The 26,142-nt window shown below is 36.2% G+C and overlaps 1 protein-coding gene and 1 pseudogene across 7 annotated transcripts in view; both read left to right on the forward strand.

The window, feature by feature from the left end:
- Positions 1-26,142, forward strand: part of Fut8 (fucosyltransferase 8) — a 238,569-nt gene that overhangs the window by 115,855 nt on the left and 96,572 nt on the right. For 5 of the 7 annotated variants that reach the window (NR_045554.1, XM_011244145.3, NM_001252614.1 and 2 more), the window contains 2 exons: positions 11,685-11,800; positions 11,913-12,075. Coding sequence is in view for 4 of the 7 variants with exons in the window: in XM_011244145.3 (XP_011242447.1) it covers positions 11,685-11,800; positions 11,913-12,075 (279 nt within the window). In the remaining 3 variants the exon portion in view is untranslated. Of the gene's footprint in view, positions 1-2,014; positions 2,156-11,684; positions 11,801-11,912; positions 12,076-26,142 lie in introns of all 7 variants that reach the window. The other 2 variants (XM_030246822.1, XM_030246821.1) reach the window with 1 other exon arrangement.
- Gm19234 (predicted gene, 19234) lies at positions 17,208-20,028 on the forward strand (annotated as a pseudogene).

A 26,142-nucleotide genomic window follows, 5' to 3' on the forward strand; every position in this document is an offset into this window, starting at 1 on the left:
TTATCATTTATTCTTGCCATTATACACATTTATCACAATGTGTTAATTTTATTTTTACATTTGTCTATTGAATTGAATCTGAAGTCAGTGTGCTGAAGGAGCAGATATATTACTAATTGTATTATAGTATCCAGAACTTGATATCTTTAATAAAATCTATCGAGTGATGAAACTTGAATGAATTTTATTCAACCCTCAGTTTATATGGGGATTATTTGTTTCTGATTATAAATTATTCACACATGTCCAATTTGTGCCTTTCATGTCTTAGTTCTTACACATTACTTAGCTCAGAAGTTTGATTATTGCACAGATAAATTGGAATTTAGGACTATATTTTGCATTGGTCTTAAGAAGCATCTGTACCTCTAGATTTGTCACTGTATTATTAAAATTTAACGTCCCAAGATGACATCCTTTTGTTCTGAATTTAAGGATTTGTTGCTCTGTCTCCCTCCTCTCAGTCAAAGTACACAAAAGGCTTTCCGAGATTATTTTTAGGATGTGAAAGAAAAAGAATATATTTGCTCTGAGGTATTAAGAAATAAACAGCAAATGGTGATTTCTTTAGTAAGATGACAAATTGAAAAGAGATTTTATTTGCATTTGTGAAAATGATACACCACTGTTAAGAATGATAAAATGCTTTTCAAGCAATCCTGTAGCACATCTATCGTGATAAGACTGCTGAACAAGGGGAATCGTTCCATTAGCTTGTGTATTGTTGCTGATTATATGTGCTTGATGCTAAGGGAAACTTGTAGGAAGAAGTGTGACTGATTTTGGAAATAATAAAGTCTTATTTCAAGGCAGGCTTTCTATGGAAAAACTATCATTTTACACAAACCTTCAAGAGTTCTAAAAGTAAAGAAAAAAATCAAAGTTTTAAGTATGATCAGTAAGAATGTTTTAGATCAGTTAAAAATCATACTTGTTCATTGTCCTGTGTTTACATGTAAAGTCTGAGGCAATTGTCAATGGATTATTAGACAAAGATCTGTTAGGGTTTTTATTTGTTTTGTTTTTCTTTGCATTCCTTGAAATATTATGCATCTTTAAAATAGTCTTAGACTGACACATAAATTATGGCCTTATGAAACCTTATTAATGAAATTAATATCAGTTGTCAAAATTAGATATTTCTAAATTAAGTATTTATATTTAGGCAAGTTCTTATGAAATGAACTTTTGTTTATTAAGAAACATGCCATGACTCTTACAAGATTAAAAAAAAGTTAGGCCAGAAATATGACCTAGTGCAAATCTTTATTTTGTAGCCATGTCAGAAACCTCAGTCTTGTGAGTCTTTACTCCCTGTCCCTCCACTTGCTATACAGGTAATAGTAGAAAGTAGTGTGTTCATGGGGGTGTGAATATCATAGCCTTTCAAACTGCTAACTTTTTGTTTTGTTTTGTTCTTTCATTTTAAATGTTTTTCTCTCTATCACATACAAACTCTTCATCCTTTTTTAGGGTGGCTCATATTTTGCTGCCCTTCTTGAGTACCTCACTATCAATGACATTATGTATGCCTAGTGAGTGAGTGAGGAAGCAAGTGAAGAACTATGCTGTGTTCACCTCTAGCCTTCACAAATGCACACATGTACATGCACACAGAGTATGAATAACGTTGCTTCTAAGTCTTTTGGATTGGACATGTCTTTGCAACAAGTATATTTTTAGCTTTAACATACCCAGTACATTTGTAATACAGGATACAGACAAATCCACAGGAAATGGGAAGAGTGTAGATGTTTGCTGAAGTTGAAGTATCTTGACTTAGCATATATAATTGTTTTTATATGTGCATCTGAAGGATTAGGACCAGTGGGGGGGGGGGAATCCCTTCTTTCTCTTCTACTCCAAAGTTTACCAAACTATGGGAAATGCTAAAAATGTGTGTTATCCTTCAGCCACACAGCAACAACACGCAAGGAAAACCAACCTTTTTGTAACAGATAACTTTTACGTGAAAATGCTCACCTCACAAGGGTTTTTTTTTTTTTTTTTTTAGTAACTTAATATTGGCAAACTTGCCTGATAGTGCTGAGGGAAGAGAGATTAAGCTGCCTAAAGTTAAGTGGTGTTATTACAATTGTAATGTGGCAGCAGGTGGAGAAGCTGAAGAGGATCTTCCTTGGTCTTGACCTCTGAGGTACTAAGCTTGCAGCTCGAATGCTTTATGACTACTACCTCATCTCTAATATCTTATCTGGGAAGTGGTTGTGCTGTCCCCTAAAAAATTCTGCATAAAACCTAGAGAAGTTTGTGCATTAAAACAGGTTTGTGTGTGCCAGTGTATTTTATATAATCCAGCAGCCTCAGGTTTTACTGATAAGATCAGTGGTTCAGGCAAAATACAGATTATTTGTATCAAATCTTTGTGTGAGCTGGTCGTAACTACAAAGGTATAAGCGTATTGCATGATAACAGTTTTTAAAACTAGCAATAAGCAAAGGGACATTGATTGCATCTAGATCTTACAGCCTACCTCTTTGGGATGTTTCCATTTGCTATAACCAAGGCATTAATTACAAAGGCTTTTCTGTAATTTTTTTGTTTTTGTACACGCGCGCGCATGCATCTCTCTCTCTGTATTTCTCTCTCTGTCTCTCTGTCTCTCTGTCTCTCTGTCTCTCTGTCTCTCTCTCTCTCTCTCTCTCTCTCTGTGTATGTGTGTGTGTGTATGTATGTGTGTGTGTATATGCGCACTCCAGCTTCATTTTTAAAACAAGCCCAAATCTCTGTGGACATGTATTAGTATTTCTGTGTCTGTCTTCTCTGTCTGACTGTCTATCTGTCAGGGCTTTCACTATGGTTGTGAGCTGTAGTTGCTCCTTTGCTGGAAAGTAGTTCAGGAATATGTGACTATTTGTCTGTGAAATAAATAACTTCTGGATTAAAGAATGGCCCACAATTTACTTTCCCCTTACTAAATAAGGGGAGTTTTCTTTTCTGGGAGAATAAATATGTGAGTTGTGAAGTTGTCTTTTATTATCAAGGGCTTTTTGAATTTCAACTTTAGTTGGAAAGGGAAAAAGTAACAACTGCACACAGAAGATGGACTTTGTGAACTAAAGGTCCTCCAGAAGCAGCTCAGCTCTCCAGCAGGGCTCTGACCGTGGGCTTGTAGTTGAGGACTGCCATTCTTCCCTATAAACAGCTTTTGTCTGTTTCATTTTGGAATCTGGTAATTTATACTCTACTGCAAGCTTTGAGACCCATTCAGCCACCTCTTTTTTTTTTTTTTTTTTTAATAACTCCTAGAAGGAAACATTTAGAAGACCTCTGGGTTAGATAGATGATTAATAATAACCCTATTGATGTGACTTGGTGAAAGAAGACAGAATATAAGTGGAGTGCTATACATTATAGTAGCTGTTCTTACTATATTTTTTTAACACTGGAGAAAGTGAATTAAGGAAATGTTTCAAGTATTTGCTTTGAAAGTTAGGCAGTTTGTTGTGATAAGTATTCAGCTGGGCTAATGTGCTCTGACTTTACGTTAAAAGGACTCTAGTCATTGAGATCTGTATAAATGTACACGTTGAAGTTTTTATGTACATCTGTGTATATACATTTATATATATTTTTGATTTGTGATAAAAGAATATATAAATGTATTTGCTTAAATCTGGACTAATTTATTTAGCTTTGGTTAGTTTTGTTGTGGTGGTGGTGGTTGTGGTTGTGGTGGTGTGGTGGTGGTGGTGCTGGTGATGATGATGGTGTGTGGGGCAGTTTGATTGAATTCAGGTCCTCATCCATACGAGGCAAGCTAGTTACCAGTAAACTATTCTCCCAATCTCCCTCCACACTGTGATCATTTTTTTTCTATCTTCTCCCTAGCCTCGTTTATTCTCTTGTGGAGAAAATAATGTTTTGTTTCCATAGTCAAATGATGAAGACAAATTTATAAATGTCTTAGTGGTTTTGAGATAAGCTTTTGAACATAAAACTTGTTTTGTCTGAGCCCAGTTTCCAACCTTACAAACAACAAGAAAGCAAAAAGATTCAGTTATCAATGCTAAAGCAGTAGTAAAAGAAAATGGTATGGCTGTCCTGCTGAAAGCAATCTACAGATTCAATGCAGTCCCCATCAAAATTCCAACTCAGTTCTTCACTGAGTTAGAAAGGGCAATTTGCAAATTTATCTGGAGTAACAAAAAACCTAGGATAGCAAAAACTCTTCTCAACAATAAAAGAACCTCTCTCTGGTGGAATCACCATGCCTGACCTCAAGCTGTACTACAGAGCAGTTGTGATAAAAACTGCATGGTACTGGTACAGCAACAGACAGATAGATCAATGGAATAGAATTGAAGACCCAGAAATGAACCCACACACCTATGGTCACTTGATCTTTGACAAGGGAGCTAAAACCATCCAGTGGAAAAAAGACAGCATTTTCAACAAATGGTGCTGGCACAACTGGCATTATCATGTAGAAGAATGAGAATTGATCCATTCTTATCTTCTTGTACAAAGCTCGAGTCTAAGTGGATCAAAGAACTCCACATAAAACCAGAAACACTGAAATTTATAGAGAAGAAAGTGGAGAAAAGCCTTGAAGATAATGGGCACAGGGGAAAAATTCTTGACCAGAACAACAATGGCTTGTGCTGTAAGATCAAGAATCAACAAATGAGAACTCATAAAATTGCAAAGCTTCTGTAAGGGAAATGACACTGTCAATAAGACAAAAAGGCCACCAACAGATTGGGAAAGGATTTTTACCAATCCTAAATCTGATAGGGGAGTAATATCCAATATATACAAAGAACTCAAAAGCTAGACTTCAGAAATTTAAATATTCCCATTAAAAATGGGTACAGAGCTAAACAAAGAATTCTCAACTGAGGAATATTGAATGGCGGAGAAGCACCTGAAAAAATGTCCAACATCCTTAATCATCAGGGAAATGCAATTCAAAACAACCCTGAGATTCTACCTCACACCAGTCAGAATGGCTAAGATCAAAACTTCAGGTGACAGCAGATGCTGGCAAGGATGTAGAAAAAAGGAACACTCCTCCATTGCTAGTGGGATTGCAAGCTTGTACAACCACTCTGGAAATCAGTCTGGCAGTTCCTGAGAAAACTGCACACAGTACTACAAGAAGATCCAGCAATACCTTTCCTGGGCATGTACCCAGAAGATGTTCCAACTTGTAATAAGGACACATGCTCCACTATGTTCATAGCAGCCTTATTTATAATAGCCAGAAGCTGGAAAGAACCCAGATGCCCCTCAACAGAGGAATGGATACAGAAAATGTGGAACATTTACATAAAAGAGTACTACTCAGCTATTAAAAACAATTCATGAAATTCTTAGGCCAATGGATGGATCTGGAGGATATCATCCTGAGTGAGGTGACCCAACCACAAAAGAACACACATGATATGCACTCACTGATAAGTGGATATTAGCCCAGAAACTTAGAATACCCAAGATACAATTTGCAAAACGCATGAAACTCAAGAAGAAGGAAGACCAAAGTGTGGATACTTCATTCCTCCTCCTTAGAATAGGGAACAAAATACCCATGGAAGGAGTTATAGAGACAAAGTTTGGAGCTGAGATGGAAGGAAAGACCATCCAGAGACTGCCCCACTCGGGGTTCCATTCCATAATCAGCAACCAAATGCAGACACTATTGCATATGCAAGCAAGATTTCCTGCCAGGACCCTGATAAAGCTGTCTCTTGTGAGGCTAAGCCTGGGCCTAGCAAACACAGAAGTGGATGCTCACAGTCAGCTATTGGATGGATCACAGGGCCCCCAATGGAGGAGCTAGAGAAAGTACCCAAGGAGCTGAAGGGGTCTGCAATCCTATAGGTGGAACAACAATATGAACTAACCAGTACCCCCCAGAGCTCGTGTCTCTAGCTGCATATGTAGCAGAAGATGGCCTAGCTGGCCATCATTGGAAAGAGAGGCCCCTTGGTCTAGCAAACTTTATGCCCTAGTACAGGGGAATGCCAGGGCCAAGAAGTTGGAGTGGGTGGGTTGGGGAGCAGGGCGGGGGGAGGGTATAGGGGACTTTGGGGATAGCATTTGAAATGTAAATGAAGAAAATATCTAATAAAAATTGTAATAAAAAGTAAAATTAAATTAAAAAAAAAAAGAAAAAAGAAAATGGTGTTAGGATATGGCATCCACTCTAGGAACAGTCCAGATAATGTAATGCACTGCAGGAGGTGAGGAGAGAGGAATTATCCCAAACTCACCAGCATCCCTGTGTTCCAAACCTTCTTTCCCCATTTGCACTGTTCATCATGGCTCTTTACCTCTATCTTAAAGCATGTCTGCAAGATCAGTGTTCTCTAATGAACGAAAGTTCCCTTTTTAGGAATATGTTTCTTGATTTGGTTATGAGAATTTTGGAAAATATTATTAAATCCTTACTCATGCTGTGAGCTTGTGTTATGCAGATGACTTACAAGTTGTGCTGCAGGAGGCCTATATTTGGAGGTGCAGGAATTATTTTGGCCACATATTCAAAGATACTCTGTCTTTCAAGATTTCTGAGTCTCCTTTCAATATTTTATTCCAAATATGTTACTTCTCAAGCACAGTTTATCATGTTGTCGTCATTATTCTTTAAAAAATTTGCAATGGAGCAAAAATTACATTTCTTTTATTTATTTTTTTTTTTGGTTTTTTTAAATTAGGTATTTTCTTCATTTACATTTCCAATGCTATCCCAAAAGTCCCCCATATCCTCCCCCACCACCCCCCCTACCCACCCACTCCCACTTCTTGGCCCTGGCGGTCCCCTGTACTGAGGCATATAAAGTTTGCAAGACCAAGGGGCCTCTCTTTCCAATGATGGCCGACTAGGTCACCTTCTAATACATATGCAGCTAGAGACACGAGCTCCGGGGTACTGGTTAGTTCATATTGTTGTTCCACCTATAGGATTGCAGTTCCCTTCAGCTCCTTGGATACTTTCTCTAGCTCCTCCATTGGGGGCCCTGTGATCCATCCAATAGCTGACTGTGAGCACCCACTTCTGTGTTTGCCAGCACAGATTCTCATGTTACCTGTAAGTAGCATGACTTTGTGTCTTCCCCTTCTGTTTACTTGTTGTATTGAATGGAAAATTGAGAGAAGTACTTTTTTTCCAGTCTTGGGGAATGAATCTGTATATTTAGCAATAGAATTTTCATGGATGAATATTGCCAAGTAGAGAACATCCTTACACTGTCCTAGTTTACTGATACGTTTCATAAGGAAAGGATGCTGCTATTGCCTCAGTTCCTTACTCTGTTGTGATGGCATCAAATGTTTTGCAAAGTTTTCTTAAAACAATTTGATTAATTTTAAAAGTAAGCCAATCTTTCATTTCAAAGATAAAACCAGTTTGATTGTGATTTACTATTCTTATATATACATTTCATTTGCTAAAAAAATTTGTAATAATGCCTGTTCTTGAGGGATTTTGGTACTTTTCTTGTAATATCTTTCCATGCTCTTGATATTGGGGCAATATTGGCTTTATACATTGAATTGAATTGAGAGTTTCCCTGTTTCTTGATTAGTCTATCCAGAGTAGGTGTGGTCAATCAAAACCCTCAGACTCCATTTCTACCAGCCATATCTTTTTGATAAGCCACAAACTAGGAACAATTTTATATTTTATATTTTATTGTTTAAATGTTAGATATGTACCTGTATATAGCCTTGTCTTCATGTGTAGCCTTGGAAAATTGAAAGTATTTACACTGGGGCCCTTTTGAGAAAAAATTATCCATATATTGATTTTTCTGATGAACCATTTCTCTCTTAGAGTCATGGATTTTTTCACTATTGATTTTTTTTTACAATTTTTATTTTATTGATTTCTTCTCTGATTTTTGTTAATTCTCTATTTCTAATTAGGATTTCATTTGCCCTAGTTTTTGTTCCTTAAGTTATAAGGAACAGATAATCTTCAATAAATTCTAGTCATTGTTTTTCTCTTTGACTGTTCTCATCCCTGTAAATTCAACTATGGTCTTTGTTGTATTTTTAAATATGTTTTTAATACTGTCTCTTTAGTGAGTATTTTGTTTGTATGTATGTCTGTGTATCATATATGTGCCTGGTGGCTTTGGAGATTAGAAGAGGGTGTTAGATCCTCTGGACTTGGAAGTGTGTACTGTTGTGAACTGCCACATGAGTGCTGGGAACCAAACCTATGTCCTCTGCAAGAGCTGTAATGCTCTTAACCACTGAGCCATTGCTCTGGTCCCTATATTGTTCCTTTAAAGTTTTCTTTTATATGTTTGATGTGTGTGTGTGTGTGTGTGTGTGTGTGTGTGTGTGTGTGTGTGTGTTTCAGTTATGGGACTCAAACTTGAGCCTGAAAAATGCTACTCACATAGGCTTCCAGCCTCAAGTGACTGCTATTTATATGCTAAGTATGTTTTAATTCACTGGTTTTTCTCATTTTTTCTTTATGGGTTGTCTTACAAGAATTTTTTTTTTCCAGTTTTCTCTCCTCCTTTTTATGGTACTGGGGACTGAACTGAGGATCTTATATGTGCTGTCAGTGTTTTACCACTTAAGTAGACTCAACCCTCTACTCATTCATTTATTCATTCATTCATTTGTCTGTTCATTTATTCATTCATTCATTTTTGAGGTGAAGGGTTACTCTGAATAGACCTGGCTGCCCTTTAATTTGAAGTTCTCTTGTCTCAACCTCCCTTGTAGTGGGATTACAGACTTCAGGCTGCCAGGATCAGTTCAAATATTCTTAAGCTTTCTCCTGGGATTTAGTTACTTGAAAATAGTTGGATATTTTGATATTGCCTATAAAAATAACTTAGTCTCAAGCTACTTTCCCCACTCTGTATCCCAAATCCTTCTGAGCTTTATCTTTCATGGCCCATATAACTGGGAATGTCAGGCACTTCCATTGATCTTTCTGAGGAATTTCCTTCCTAGTCTCAAGTAATTTCCCTATTCAGCACTTTCTTCCATGTGTTATTGGTACTACGTTGATTCTCAAGTATTGCTTCTGCAGGTCTCTGGGTGTCTTTGTGTTCAGCTCTCTATGAATTCTATCTGCCATTTGAACTCTGTGTGTCTTAGTTTTATACTCTAGTTCCATTTCTTCATCTTAGGGAACACACCAGGGTCCACCAGCCTGTCCCCTTCTCTGCATTCTGGTGTGGAAATTCTTTTTCGATGTAAGTTGGGGCAGTTGCAGGGCTCTCCTCATATTTTTCATCTCTGGAAACTAGTGCCTTTTATTGTTTGTTATAGTGTATGAGCTCATGTGTGTGTGTGTGTGCATGCACGTATGCAATATGTGTGTATGTGTGTGTGTGTGTGTAATATACCATATATTATAAGACATATATCATGATACATTTTTTGTATATGTGTGTACACATACAGTTTTGGTTTTGTTTAATTTCATACAGGATAGTAAATTTGGTTTCTTGTAATGTTTTCATGGTAGGAAGTAGAAGTCCTATGTATCTTTTGTATAGTGAATGTGATAGGAGAACATTCCATTCTCAAGCTTAAATAAAAGGGATTTCTCATACAGATAGACGTTTCTAGATAGTGTTTTGGAACAATAGTCCTTTTGCTTTCTTTTTTCTTTTTCTTTATCGTGTATTCACAGTTGGATTATATAATTATATGTAATAATGTAATATAAATCACTACTTCCATTCCAATTTATTAGAATTAGATTGGATTTAGTACTTGATGAAAATCTGCTGAAAAGAGTGCATGTTATTTTTTTATGTCTATTTTGTCCCTGATATTATCCAGCAGTATAGGAAGAAATGAGATAAGGAGAGCCTGGAGATAATCTTTCTGTTGTTTGAATTTTTTTTTTAATCTTTGTTATGTTTTGGTCGAGAAGTCACTGTCAATGGCACAGTGCCTCCACAATAGATCCCAAGATGTAAAAGGATTTTGTTCTTTTCATTTTACATGATTTCCAAGAAACGATCCATCTAATTTTGAAAGAAGAGTGTCAGCTATTAAAAATTACATATCAGTAATGCCTTGTTTATGCATATGCATATTTAAATACTCATATATTAGTCAAGATACATGTATGGAAGATGATCATTTTAATGCTTCTATTTGATGTTAATACATACAGTTTCATGTTTTTAGTACTAAATATAATTATACTATATGTAAAACAATAATTACAACACTAAACACATTCTGAAGTGCAGTAGAGGTAATTAATAGTTAATTTGGCTTCATCAGTTCTGTAATATGTTTAAAAAGCTGCTTCTTATTAAAAAGCAAAATATCTATCTAACCACATTAGTACCAAAGGATTGTATTATTGTCTTGGTTTAGGTTCCACCACATATAACTTAGAAACCAAGTTCCTGCAACAGTCAGTGGTGTTAAGAATAGAGAAAATTTTTTTTAATAATTAAACTTTTGAAGAAGAATCAACCCATTATTTAATATTTACAATTTTGCATAAGAATATGTTTCTCTCTGTGTGTATTTCCTCTGGGAGCACGTTGCTATCTTTAAACAACAGGCTTTTTTTTTTCTTACCTGTGATTGTTTTGGAAGCTAGAAGTCAGAAATGATTTTCTCTGAGCTAGATCCAAGGTGTCTAGAGGCAGTATTTAATAGGGAAGCTCCAGGAGTCAAAGCTCTGTTTCCTTTTGCAGTTTCCAAAAAAGATGCATTTCTCACTTGTAGGTCTTTCCTGCATCTTAAAAGTGAGCACCCATGTACCCTTCTCTATTCTGTAACAAAGTCTCCCCATTTCTCTCTTTCCTGTGGATTCTCATGATCACATTTACCACCCACCTACATCACACTAGGCAGCCTCCCAGGCTCAGGATCCTTAATCACATATTCCAAGTTGCCCCCCCCCAATATAAAGTAATACTTATAAATCCCAGAAATTAAGATGCAAATATTTTTGGAACATCTCTGTCTAGCCTACCCGAAGCATTATTTATATATTTATAACAAAATGGAGTATAAAGTACTGATGAAAGTCATCTAAAAGCAAGGATGCTAGAAGTGAGCCAGGTCTGGAAAGAAGTAGCACAGATAGGTTGATGATAGAAGCAAAGGCTCCTAGAGTTCCTATATTTTTTCCAACAATTTGTATTACTGAATGATTTGTTTGTTTCAGACAAATAGAAAAAGACAATATCAATTTTTAAAAATGTATTTTTCTTCCCCTCTTATCTTCCCCTCCCCTATAAAACCATTGCTAGCTATGGATTCACCAATTGAAACAGTCATATAACCTTATTCTGAGATTAATATAGAATTGCTTTGTCTTTGCTATTTGACGACTCTGCAGAGACCCTTTCAGTTACATGCTTACTCCCTTTAAGTCACTTCACCTTCTTCTACATTTTTGATATTTTTAGCACCACTATGAAATTGACCATTTTACCACCAAAGGTGACACCCCAAATAAGGAGAAAGTTTTTAGAATATGGCTCTAAAGATTTCTTAACTCCCAGGAGAACTTAAATATCAATTAGACAATTCATTTCTGGTCTTGTTCTTTCTCATGCCAGTCCTTATGATGAATCCTCTACAGTTGGAAAGTCAGTTTGTAACTCTTTTGGGGTATGCTTAATAACCTTTAGAGACACTAATAAATATGGTTTAGCAAAGTATACATATGTTTTGTTGTACAGTATAAATATTCATATCTTCCTCTCTGAATACAGAATACCAGAAGGCCCCATTGACCAGGGGACAGCTACAGGAAGAGTCCGTGTTTTAGAAGAACAGCTTGTTAAGGCCAAAGAACAGATTGAAAATTACAAGAAACAAGCTAGAAATGGTATGTGATTATACACATTCTTTTCCATCTTAATATGTTGACTTTAGAACAGATAATTGAAAACTCTTCTTACCAAAATGTTAGAAACACTTATGCTTTCTATTCTTTGCAGGTCTGGGGAAGGATCATGAAATCTTAAGAAGGAGGATTGAAAATGGAGCTAAAGAGCTCTGGTTTTTTCTACAAAGCGAACTGAAGAAATTAAAGCATTTAGAAGGAAATGAACTCCAAAGACATGCAGATGAAATTCTTTTGGATTTAGGACACCATGAAAGGTAGTATGCCCCTACATGCTTCATCTGGGCTTCCATGAAGATATAATTTATAAATGAGACATTGAGACTTTTTTCTAATTTCAGTGCAGATTGGCAAGTGGTACTATTTAAGAGTGGTAGATTATCTGATATCTCAAAAGATAATTAATTGCCAATTGCAGTTGACCAGCCAATCTATACGACAGTAAGATATTATTCAAAGAGTATTGCTAAGAATCATAGCATATAAATTGTGGTAGTTAATATATGAAAGTGTTTTACTGTCAGAGTTTTTGGAACAACTGATATTTGAAGCAGAGCATGTGAGTTCACATTAAAGTGCATTGGAATTCAAACCAAGGCTGCAGTTAATGTTTCTAATTTCCAGACGTTACAGACTTAAAAATAGCACCTTTAAAGGGTTTCTAATGAAAGGTTAACAGGTTTTGGATAAAGGGTAGTATTCTGTTAATTTTTCTGTTTATTTCTAGAGAGGTGCACCTAATATCTGCCTGCCTAAATTTGTTTCTCCTATTTACACATTTCTAGCAATTTAATACCCATAGAAAAGAAAACATTTTGGTGTTAGTGGTCATGTAGATAAAACATACATGAGAATTATTCTAAATAAAGTGAAACATCCTTTGACTTATTATATTTAAAGCCTATGTTCTCAGTAAGATTCTCATGGGAATTACTGTCTTATTAGTGAACAATGAAAGAAAAATGATTGTGTTAGTACTACCTACTGCTGTGAAGAGAAATTAATTATGCCATACAAACAAGAGAGTCACATATATTAACATCATCAGCAATATTACAGTGATTTTGAAAGATTTCTCTCCCGTTTTAAGCAAAATTACATATAAAGTCTCTGTGTATTAGAACGATTTTAGCAGTACTGGTTTATAGAAATATAATGGTATAGATTTAAATAGTTGTAGAATTATTATGCTCCAAACTAGGCAGTCCTAGTGCTTACCCTAGCTGGTGGTAAGCACATAGTTAGACAATTAGGCCAAATCTTTAGTAGGCCTCTACCTTAAAGCTGATTCTCTGCTCAAAGCTTCTATTAAACAGGCCTTTGTGTTTGTGTGGTTTACTTATTACAGTTTTATAGAAAAATATAGTCAAGATTTGATATAAGTAGATTATGTGGTATAAAAACAAAATTTGAATATTGACTTCTGATGAAATTTTTGCTCAAATGTTGTGGTTAAATTACTTGTTGAAGAATTAAATCTGAGATTTTTCTAAATAAAATAATTTTAAATTATTTTGTAAATATAATTTGTGCTTATGCTTTTCTAATTACATGTATAAAGTAAAAGTGAGTACAATAAGTAAGCGCATGATAAATGTCTGTAAATCATCATTACAGTTTTTGGTAGTTGAACTTTTGAAAAAATTATAATAAGTTCTAGGATTGCCATTTAGTATATATTAAGTGATATTTCTCTGAAAACAAAATGCAAAGTATAAGTACACAAGTCCATTTCTTATATTGTCTTAAATGGAGAGTATAATGATTCTAGGAGAAAACACAGGGTACTAATTTAATTCCTGGAAGTAAGATTAGAATGTAGTAATACAAATAATTAGAAAACACAGCAACACATTAGAGAAATAACCTTCAAAGTAGTAAATATACAAATAGGAAGGATTTGTATCCTATGGGAAATATTCTCACACTGGCCATATTTAAATTCTTAAATCTAAGAACTAAAATGGACTTTAGTATATAACTCTACTTGGCTTTTTATACCACAAAAATCTCCATTTTTATTTTTCATAGACTTTTTTAATAGCATTAGATTCACAGAATATTAGAATATTCATAGAATACCACCAAGAGTTTTTATATATAATAAATCTGATTTCCTCTTTTATTAATATTTTAATTTATGCTATACTTATTATTTGTTTTATTTTTACAGTAGTCCAAAGTATGATATGTAAGTTGTTTCCAAACTAGTAACAGACCTGTCGTTTCTGAAAAATCAGTGTTTATATGTCAGTTTCTCATTTACATTTCTCTGTGCACCTCTCTTACTCTTTTAGTGATAGTCAGTGTTAAGAGAAATGCACTTAGGTGCTTTACTGAGGTATAATTTTCTGATAAATGATGGTTGTGGCCATAACTCAGTGGTAGGGTGCTTCCTTAGTGCTGGGCCTTGGATCTTACTGCCAAAACCCAGAGTGGGAATCTATAAGTTGTACACTTTCTATAATTTGTGTACTATGCATACATAGTGTGTAATGATTACCACAGTTAAGTGAGTGGACATATTCTTTGCCACATGGTTCACATGTATGTGTGTGAATGTGTGTGAATTTGTTGAAAGCATGTACTGTCTTAGAAGTATCAAGCAAACAATCAAGCATTACTACATTATGTCTGTATATTAGATACAGAACTCATTTCATCTCACAGCTGAATGTTGGTACCAATTGACAGTGCCTCTGCATTTCTCCTGCTTTCTAACCCTAGGCACATGCTTATATGAAGTTGAAGTTTTTAGATTCTGTCTCTTAAGTAAGCACATTACAGTATTTGTTTTTCTCTTGCTGGCTCATTTCACATAGAATAATACACTACAGATTTATCCATGATGCCAGAAATGGCAAGATTTCTTTTCTTTGAAAAATTCTTTGACAGTTTCATATAAATCTATATAATATAGTGATTGTATCTGTCCCCCATGTCTCATCTCCATCCCCCTACCCTCTCTCCCTGATTCCCCTAAGAGATTCTGCTCCCAACTTCATGTCTCCTTTAACTTTCCTTTTTATGGATTTACTGTCGTGTGTGTGTGTGTGTGTGTGTGTGTGTGTGTGTGTACACCCACGTGCATGTGTGTGTGTTTAGTCATCGGTTAAGGGACACTTAGATTGTTGCTATAGATTAGTTAGTGTGATCCGAGATACTGATTTCATTTCATTTGAATATTTACTAATAAATGAGATTGGATATTGTTTGGTAGCTGTATTTTTAAATGTTTTCACTAATTTATATCCCAAAACTATTACCATGGTTCCCCTTTCTCTCTAATCTCTCCAGAACTTATTTTCTCCTCTTTTCTAACCTTTCCCTCCCTCTCTGTCCTCTCTTCTCCTTTTCCCCTCTGTTCTTGTTTGTTTGCTTGTTTGTTCTGTTTACAACAGGGCTTCTCTAAGAACCTCAGATTGACCTCTCTTGCATTTGTCACCCAAGTACTAGGTTGGGTATACACCACCATTCTTTACACTCTCTTACCTTTTTTATATTAACTATCCTAACAAGTGTGAGAAAACACATCATAATTTTAATTTTCATTTCTCTGATGGGTAGTGATTTAAGGACCTTTTCAGGTATCTGTTAGCCATTTATTTTTTGTTTGGAAAACTGTCTATTTAATTCCTTTTTCTATTTTTAGTCAGGTTGTTTATTTGGCTGTGAGTATTATTTATTGGATATATAATTAGAAAATTATTACAAGTAGAAAATAATTATACTTACAAGCAGGTACCATACTGTTATGTTTATTATAGATCCATAGTTTGGGGTCAGGAAATGTGATATCTTTAGGTTTGTTCTTTTTTCCCAAGATAATTTCATATGATAGCACTCTTAAGTTCAAAAAATAATTTTAAGAGTGCTTTATCTGGTTCTTTAAACAGTGACATAGGAATTTTTATAGAGACAAAATTGAATCTGTGGATTGCTTTGTGCAGTATGAACCTTAAAGCAATATTAATTTTTCCATTCCATACACATAGGGTATCTTTTCATTTGCATCATATATATTTTTTAAATTGGTATCTTATAGTTTTATAGATCAGTGCACAAGTTTTTACCTCTCCGAAGTTATTCCCATTTTTGATGCCATTGTAAATGTGGTTTAATTTCTTTAAGGGATCATTTGCTAGTCTGTAAAAAAATGTAATCTTTTTATGTTGGCTTTGTGTCCTGCAGCTTTATCAAATGTTTTTATTAGTACCACCAAATTTTTGGTGATGCCTTTAGAGTTTTTGTATGTATGATCATATCAGATCCAAACAAACAGAAACACTCTAACTTCTGGTTTAGATTTGTTTTTTCTTTTTCTTGACTAATTTGTCTGGCTGTGGTTACCAAAATCATATTCATAAAAGTATAGGAGGTGAGCATCTTCCGTCTTATTCCTGATTTACCTCTGTAGACTCACTTGGTTCTTTTAAAGTGAATTTGGTTTACTCATATTTATTGAAGGCTATTAGTGTATATAAATGAAGCAGGGGTGCTGTTTTTTAATCTTTTCTTGTAGTATCCTTACTTGGTTTGGTATGACAGTAATACTGACCTTTTCAAATGAGTTTGGAAAATTCTCATTTTTTTAGTTTTGTGAGAGATTCACATTGCTTTTTCTTTAAGTGCATATAGAATATACCTGCTAATATATTTGGTTCAGGGCTTTCATATATTTTGTTTACTAATTTAATCTCTTTACTTACTATTGGTTTCCTGAGAATTTCTTTATAATTTACTTTTGGGTTTATCTCTGGCCTCAGTGGTTACACAGGCTGCCTTGAGGAAGTGGAGAGCATCAGCAGTCATTCAGTGGTATTGTACTGCCTCAGCTGCACACAAAACAACACAGTACAGGTCGGCTGTTGGCTTCCTTTTTTTATTGGGTTCTTATAGCAAATACTCTTCCAACCGTTATTCCACCCCAATCCCTTCCAGCCCCCTAGCACTAGGTAGGAGAGAAAGAAGGTTAGAGAGAAAGGGGACATAAAACTCTTTAGATTACGTCCAGTACCTATGGACAATTCCAGTCTTAATTGTCAAAATATCTAACAATCCAGCAATAGCAAACCAGCAGTCCAGCAAGTGTACAGCAAGCACAGCAGCAGGGGTTAGCAAGGACCAGCAGGAACCAGCAGCAGGGGAGTAACGGCTGCCACAAGCCCCCTTGGACCTCTCCAGAGTCCCAAAATTAAACTATCTGCAGCTGGCAAAAATCATGTCCCTAATAGTGCACAAGGCAAATCATAATCACCTGTGGTGAGGCAGCCTCTTCTTCCACACCTGGGATTGAAACAAAAGACATATTCACATAACTGGATTTTTAAAGAAACCAAAATTCTCAATACAGTTGTCTTTCTTCAGGTTCCTATAGGATCCAACTAGCTGTCAAAAGTGGATAAAGAATTGTAAGAGATTTAGATAATAAATCATCTGATCAATGAAATAATTACTGACAATTGTATACCAGATATTACAAAACCTCTTTGACCTATATAACTGGGCTTTGTTGGCAGTTCTTCAAGATAATGCAGTATTGACAGTGTTTGATCTTATTAGTCATTGGAATAAGCCAAGTAGTAGACAAGAAAATTTATAAGGATGGGTAATGGTGAGATTGCTTAGCTAGTAAAATATTTGCTGCCAAGCCAGACAGCCTGAGTTCCATACCTGAGACCCACCTGGTGGAAGGAGATAACCAGTTCCAACAAGCTGTCTTCTGACTACCACATGTATACTGTGTTATGCTGCTCCAAATAAATAAGCATAATAAAAAGAAAATGAATAAAAGGATTGAGTGAATTTGAAGTCAGGGCATTGAATCAGAACACAATTGATGAGATTTCTGAACAAGATCAAAATGTAAACAGCAGTGCTCAGAGCTGAATTGCAAAAGAAGGGCATGTCCATCAGGGTGAAGACATCCAGCTTGGAAGAGAAGGAGAACAGACTTAATATCTTCACCTGAACATTTGATTCTTATGGCAAAAGATATCCTATGTCTGGAAGGGCATGAGCCTGACAATCCCTGAAGGTCTCTGGTACTCTTGAAGCACTGCTAGGGTGGATAAATTCTAAGATGGCCTAGAAAGGGGCCTCGAGAACACATTTACCTCATTCTGTTCCAAAACACTCAAACCTCCTAGAGAATTGTGAGCGCCCCATTATGAAGCAGTCCTCAGGGAGGCGAAGCTAGCTCTTGTTTTTCTGTTATCATGAGCAAGGTAGTGGACTTTTAGCAGGGAAGGAGCATCTACAAGTGCTTCTGAGGCTGGCCAGTGCAGCTCATGATATGAAAAAGGAATTTGTGAGCTTCCTGTTTTATGAGGCCAGTGTAAACCTCGGGATATGAATATTTTGCACCATGATAACTGTGAGGTGGGAACTAAGTATGAAGTATTGTTATTACCAGGCTTAAAATATGTCCAGCAAATTTATTCCCTAAATGAAATTTGTGGCTTATAGATTATTTTTACAACTATATTTTATTATTATTATTATTATTATTATTATTAAATTATTTATTTACATGCCAAAAGTTGCCCCCTTCCTGGTCCCTCCTCCCCTAGTTCTTCACTTATACACCCTGCCTCTGAGAGGGTGTTCTCCCATCCATCCATCTATCTCCATGTCACCCCCGCCAGCATCCTTCTTCCCTGGGGCATAAAGTTTCTACAGGATTAAGTGCATCCTCTTACACTGAAGCCATATAAGGCAGTGCACTCTTACACCTGTTCCTGGGGCCGTGAACCAGTCCATGTATGCTCCTTGGCTCTTGGCTTAGTCTTTGGGAGCTCTGAGGGGTCTGAGTTAATTGACATTGTTTTTCTTCTTATGGGGTTATAATCCCCTTCAACTCTTTCAGTTCTTCCTCTAACTCTTCCATATTGGTTGCTGATCTCAATCCAATGGTTGGCTGTAAGTATCTGCATTTGTCTCAGTCAGTTGTTGGTAGAGCCTCTCAGAGGACAGCCATGCCGGGCTTCTTTCTGCACACACAGCATGGCCTCAGCAATAGTGTCAGGATTTGGTGTGTGTGTATGAGATGGGTCCCAAGTTGGGCTGGTCACTGGGTGACCTTTCTTTCAGTCTCTGCTCCATTTTTGTCCCTGCATTTCCTTTAGACAGGAACAATTCTGGGTTAAAAATTGTGAAGATGGGTGGGTGGTCCCCTGCCTCACCTGGGGGCCATATCTATCTACTGGATTTGGTCTCTTCCAGTTCCATCTCCCCATTGTTGGGCATTTTATATTTTTAGAGAAATATCCCTAAGCTACCAATACTCTCTGCTCTTCTTGTACCCTAAGCCTATGGTTGACAAAGCTGGTGTCTGTTGTTGGGGAGGGGGGTATCTCTTACTCTAAAAACAATTGGTAGAGTTGTTCTTTTTTACATTGATTGCTTTCAGTTGCTTTTGACAATAAACTTCTGTTCTTTTCTAGAACTTCTGTTCTTTTCTAGAAGAAAGGGGTAAAGAACTGCAGGATATTTGCCATTCTCTTGTTTTTGTTTAGATGATACAAGCAATGACACAAATATTAGAATAACTGTATTCCGGAAAAGCATTTTGATACTATAGGGCCGGGACGAATTTTGATTTCATCATTACTACTGCTGTTCCCTAAAAGCTGTATTGACTTTACAAAGTCCTTTAGGGAAAAATCTCCAGGGGCAAACCTGTTATCTTTTTAGATGGGAGTATGACTGGGTTACTACTACATTTGCTCTGTGAAATGGTAGAAAATATTGAATCTTATCATGAGTGCTGGGCTTGAGGAAGCCACAAATTTGAAAAACAAACTTGACTTTTAAGAGAAAGTATTTGAGAGATTCACTGGTGTTCAGGAAGATAACGTGAAGTCTCAACTTACCTCTGAATGTTACCATAATGACTAAACCCTAAGTGTAAATAGTAGAATGCTATTGAGAAATCTAGAATATGTCTCAGAACACTACCTCAAAGCTCTTACTTCTGGTACCCTCAGTAATGCAAACGCTTAAATTCAGTTCATCAGAGATACACTTGCCAGCATGGACAGAAACAGTTTACCCAGTTCTGTTCTTCCACTTAGCTGCATTGTCTGAGAGTTAAACAAAACACTGAAGGGATTACATAACACTACCATTCATCATTTGTCAAGCCTTCCATCTGTCTGACATGAAGGCTTTTCTTTGTGTTGTGTATGTTCTGCTGGAGGATCCTGTGCAAGATAGAGATGAGAACGAGTGCTCTGCAGCATTCTATTAAGATGTTTCAAGCTATATTCAGGGAATATCTTGGCAAATAAGCCAAGGCTATACTTTTTTTTTTTTTTAAGACAGGATCTGATTATGTAGTCTTGGCTAGCCTGGGGACTGGCTATATAGACCAAGCAGGTTTCAAACTCACAGAGATAAACCTAACAAAATAAATTATAAGATGTGACTTAAATATAATGGTAGACACATAATAAATTCTGTGTGACAGTGTCCCACCAAGAATTCAAGAATTCCTAAAATATAGAAGGTTTTTTTGTTGTTGTTGTTTTTTTTTTTTTTTTTTTTTAAATTTCAGTGGACTTTTAAAACCAAATTTTCTAGGGCTGGTGAGATGGCTCAGCAGGTAACCTGAGTTATCCTGAATTATCACTGGAACCCATGTTGTAGAAAGAGAAAACCAACTCTTCTAATTTGTATTCTGTCCATCACACATGAACTAGGGGAAGACACATACACACCATTTGGAAGAAAAGCCAATAAGTATAATAAGTCATATAATCACTGAATATCTTCCCTGTATTTTCTCCCTAGCTATTGGTAGCCTACATATTTTGTACTTCACCTTAGTTTGTACATCTTCTAGTTCCTTAAGTTTTGAGTTGAGATGTTTGAGATATTTCTTTTTAAATGTAGGTATTTACAACTGTTGATAGCTCTTAGCACTCTTGCATCCAAGCATGAGCTTGTTGTGTTTACACTTTGTCTTGGGATATCTTGATTTATCTCTTACTTCTACATCTTTGCCAAAAGGCCAAGAAGCGATTACCTCTTATTTCTTTGACTGTGTATTATTCAGGAAAAAAATTTCCTTTGTTTTTTGTTTGTTTGTTTGTTTGTTTTTGTTGTTGTTTACAGTCAGTAATTGTACCCAATATGAGGCTGGGGGATAGATAGTACATTGGTAAAGCATTTGTTTAATATATGCAAGACCCTGGGTTAGAGCCCCAGCTCAGGAAAAAAAGGGGATAACCAAAGGCTGAATGATATCTCCTTAATATGGTTTTAATCATTATATTTGTTAAGCCTTATTTGAAGCATAACATATCATGTGCATTGTAAAATGTTTCATGTGTGCTTCAGAAGAGCATGTCTTTGGCTATTAATAGAATGTTCTCTTTGGCCTGTGAGTTAAAGTCTACTGTTCCTCCATTGATTTCATGTCAGGATGATCTGTGCATTGCTAGACATGAGGTATCAAGTTTCCTGCTGTTACTAGTTCTGTTGTTACAAGAGTTTCTTTTTAGTTCTTTTAATATTTGCTTTGTCTATATGCCATTGTGTTTGGTATGTCTACACTTGCTACAGTCTCATAATAAAGCAACCCCTTTGTTATAATAAGTGAGCTTGTTTGACCTGTGTGAGCAGTTTTGACTAAGAGTCCATTTTGTCTGGCATGGCATTGCCATCCCTTCTCTTTGATCCCAACTTCACTTCCCTCTTTCCCATCCCTCACGTTCAGCCACTCTATATCCTTAAACTAAACTGAGCCTCTTGCATGCATCTTCTTGTTGGAGCTTACTTTTTCTTAGCTAGTTTGTGTCTTTTCCTTGAATAATCTCAAGTAATTGTAGATTGTAATAGATTCTTGGATGAGCAGAGCTCATCAGACTGCAGCTGACAGGACTTACTATTTATTGCATCGCATAGTTGTAGGATCTGCTGTAGGTGTAAGATCTGCAGGTGTGTCTCTGAGAGCACAGACCCAGTTTAGACAGGACTGCTCTAAAGCCAGATTTGAGAAGGGCTGGGGCCTACTTCCAAGATTTTTTTCATAATAGAGATTAAGGTTGATGGTAAGAAAGGTAGGGAAAAAGTTCTTTTATTATCTACATGATAACTGTTCTGCAACATGACTATCATAGTTTGTTACTCTAAATTCCAGGATTATTTAGGAAAAAAATCCTTTGTTTCTTTTATAATCAGTAATAGTGCCCAATATGAGACTAGACTATAGCCTAGAAGCTAAATATCATGCTTATATCTAGGTTTTAGCTCACCTGATAATTTTAGCAAAACAGTATTTATTTGATTAATCTGTTATGTATGACTAATAACTGCTGAGGTCCTGTTGTCTACTACCAATGTGGGTAATCACTTGGTAGCAATTAGTAATAGTTTATCGGGAATGTAGGGGGCTTTAGAATAGGCTCTGAGGTTAATGGCACTTGTTGCTCTCACAGAGGAATTGAGTTTGATTCCTAGCACCCACATGGCAGCTCACAACCATCTATAACTACAGTCTCAAGGGATTCTATGCAGTTTTCTGACCTCTCTGGATAACAGGTACACATTCAGTACACCTTTATACATACAGGAAAAACACCCACATATCAAATAATAAAATAAATAAATCTTAAATAGAAATGAAGAACTTAGAGGGGTATGCTGCCTAATCGCATATTCCCTGCTGCATAGATCTCAAGCCATAGCACCGCTGGGTCTCCAGTGAAGTTCCTTCATTGCTTGCTAATGTGTTTCACAGTAATGCAGCCAAGTAGTTTCTCTTGTTTTGTTTTTATTTTGCTGTTTTTAATCATTAATCATGACTGGACTCAGCCCCTTTCTTTGAAGTGGTGAGATGGAAGTAAATATTTTGGGATGATTGTTTTTGCCATTGTGGTCTTATTATCTGTATGGTACTATGGTTTTAGTGCTTAAATTTGTCCCTTGACCTCTGAGTTTACTGTGGGTTTTTGTATTATCACCCTTTAGATTGCTGCAGAGCTGTATTCCACTTAATTACTACTACTTTGATTCTTTTTTGCCTTCTTCATCCTGCCAGATACCAGTTTATGAAATAATTGCTAGAGCTTCTTCTTTCTGCTTTTAAATGATAACAGTTATTGAACTTCAAATTGAAGGACAGGAAGGCTCACAGAACCAAATAGCCAGTAATCTATTTCTCAATTATGTTGACTAAAGCTCTTGAAAAAGCTATCTGGGAAGCAGCACTCTCGTCTTCCTTGCTGAGGCTGTATATCTCATTATCAGTAATATGTAATGGCAGCATTATTAATAGCAAATAATAAATGATACTTATGGTTGAGTGTCCTGATTAGAGATTGGCTGATATACAAAAGGCCATTATGGAAGCTGGAAAAGGACTTTAGAGATACGGGATATAGTTATCTGTCTAATGATAGGGAAAGATTGATAGGCTAAGGCTTGTACATTGTAAGATTTTTTTTTTTTTTGATCATAGCTGTTGTGGCCTAGTAACTTTGTTTTGTTTCCACTCACTTTGAAAGGTTTAAGAATTGGTGTTTCCACTCTTAAAATGTTGAGTTTTAAGAGTTCTTCAGATCATATTTTTGTGTTTTTTTCTCTCTCTCTTTCTCCCTCTTCTCTCTCTCTCTCTCTCTCTCTCTCTCTCTCTCTCACATACACACACACACATATTACATGGAGAGAGGAGAAACAATCTTAATTTCTTTGAGATTCTTCTTCTTATTCTTAATGTTTATAACTTTTCTCGACTTTTGGAATTCTTTGACTAAAATATTTTCTGTAGACATCCAGGTATATTTTCAAATGATAATAAACATATTTCCTAGTGCTTATGAGTACAGGCAGGTATTTGTGTGGAAAGTTGTTCTCATTCTCTTTACTACTTAGTCTATCTACCAGATACTAATTCTTCATTTTCTTCAGGGAATGTCCCCCTTGCCCTTAAATTGTAGTTTTAAGGATCTAGGTGAAAAAGCATACTGCACCTGGTACCCATTGTTCTGTTTTGTCTGCCTCCATTATTATTTGGGGGGAGGTGTCCAAACTGAAGAAAGATATACATATTGAAACTAATGATTTACTAAAGATTGTGTATATGCTAATCGTACTAATGATAAAGTGTCTTCATTATTGTCTTAGTTAGGGTCTTACTGCTGTGAACAGACACCATGATCAAGGCAAGTCTTATAAAAAACAACATTTAATTGGGGCTGGCTTACAGGTTCAGAGGTTCAGTCCATTATCATCAAGGTGGGAGCATGGCAGTATCCAGGCAGGCCTGGTGCAGGAGGAGCTGAGAGTTCTATGTCTTCATCCAAAGGCTGCTAGTGGAAGACTGACTTCCAGGCAACTAGGGTGAGGATCTTATACCCACACCCACAGTGACACACCCATTCCAACAAGGCCACACCTTCAGATGGTGCCACTCCCTGGTCCAAGGATATACAAACCATCACAATTATCAATATAACCACCTTACTAGTTCAATAACCCTCTGAAGTAAGCAGAATTACAGTAGTACCCTCTTATCTATTGTTTGCTTTCTAGTCTGTTAGCCATTGTCAACCACAGTCCAAAAATACTAAATGGAAAATTCCAGAAATAAACAGTTCACAAGTTTTAAATTGCATATCATTCTAAATGACATAGTTGAGATCTCATACCATCTTGCCAGGATGTGAATAATCTCTTTGCATATTCAATCCATACTGCACATGCTAACCAACACTCACTTAGTAGCTATCTTTGTTACCAGATGGACTATGGCAGTGCTGTAGTGCTTGCTTTCATGAAGCCCTTGTTTTGTTTCTTAATACCACAAAGTACAGAGGTAGACATATTGATTTCTTGCTACATATAATCTATAAAGTAAACATTACTATGGGTTTGTATGTATTGGGAAAATTGGTACTGCAAATTTCAAGCATCTACTGGATGGGGGTTTCCAAATGCATCTCTGATGGATAAGGAGGAATTACTCTCAACCTATTTTTAGCTAATGTTTCAGTTACTTTCCTTGCTACTGTGATCAACTACCTGACAAGAAACAACTTAAAGCCCAAAAGTTATTTTGATGCTCAGTTTGAGAGTACAGTCTACTATTGCAGGAAACTCAAGTTGGCAGGGGTGTTAGGCTGCAGGTCACTTGTTTGCAGTCAGGAGACAGAGGAATGCAGGTGCTCCACTTGCTTATTCCTTTTATTCAGTCTGGGACCCCAACACAGAGAGAGATAGGCGATGGGTGCCTACTGTTGTTTGAGTCTGCAGTCAAGCCTTTTTGAAAATACCCTCATTCACTTGATGCTTCTAACTCCAGTGTAACTGGCAATGAAAATGACCAACCAGCACAGCAAGTTTAGACAAATTTCAAGTAATTTTTCTTGACTGTGAACCAGATTTACCCAGGGTCTAGACTTTGCTGCAATCTCTTATTCCAGTTTATCTTGGATGTTGAAACTTCACCTTCAGAATATTCTTGTATGAATTATAACTGTACTGGCCCTTGAGGGAAGTTTTTATGTTTTAGCATTTTGAATCAGAAATAAATAAAAACCTTCTGTGTTATAGTTTCCCTGATGGCAAATTTAAGACAGACTAGACATCCTCTTTTTACACATAAAAGTTTTATGATTATGAAAATAGAAGAATCACTCTGGGAAGTGCAATAGCACAAACATAGACATCATTTGCTCATAGCTGGCTGACTCTAAAGTCTGTTCTAATGTACCCATTGTCATCAGGCATCTGTACCCTTATTTTGCTGCTATCTAATCTTGCCTAGCCTTATATATGCTAGGCCTTGATGTGGCCTTATATAAAGCCACCATCTCACTACTCAACTATGAAATTTCTTGATACTTCCATGATAAAAGCAAAAGACAGAAAAATTTCCAGCTTTGGACGCTCTAATTGGGAACATGGCTTAGGTGTAGAATCCCTGAAAAACCAAAGGTTTCTGCAGAATGCTTTTTTAATGACTATAATTCTCAGTAATAGGCTACAACTTTCTGATTTGATTTTAACACAGAAAACTACATTTTGTACCAATGCAACTTCTAGACATCATTGAGTTCATGAAGAAATAATAAAAATTTAACTTTTTTCCTGTCATAACTTACTTATGTGGTGTCTAATTGTGAGGGGGGTTTGTGTTTTAAAAATTAAACAGTAGTGTGATGAATTGGTATTCTGACTGATTGCTGTGCCTTATTTACTTTTATGCTAACATGTTGGTTTTGGGTATTAATGCAATCCATGTGTTGCTTCAATATGTGTACATTGTGTAGTGGTTGAATCTAGCCCACTTTATATACCCTACCCCCATTTTCTCAACA

Source organism: Mus musculus, chromosome 12 (genome assembly GCF_000001635.26).
Source record: "Mus musculus strain C57BL/6J chromosome 12, GRCm38.p6 C57BL/6J".
Taxonomy (NCBI): Eukaryota; Metazoa; Chordata; class Mammalia; order Rodentia; family Muridae; genus Mus; species Mus musculus.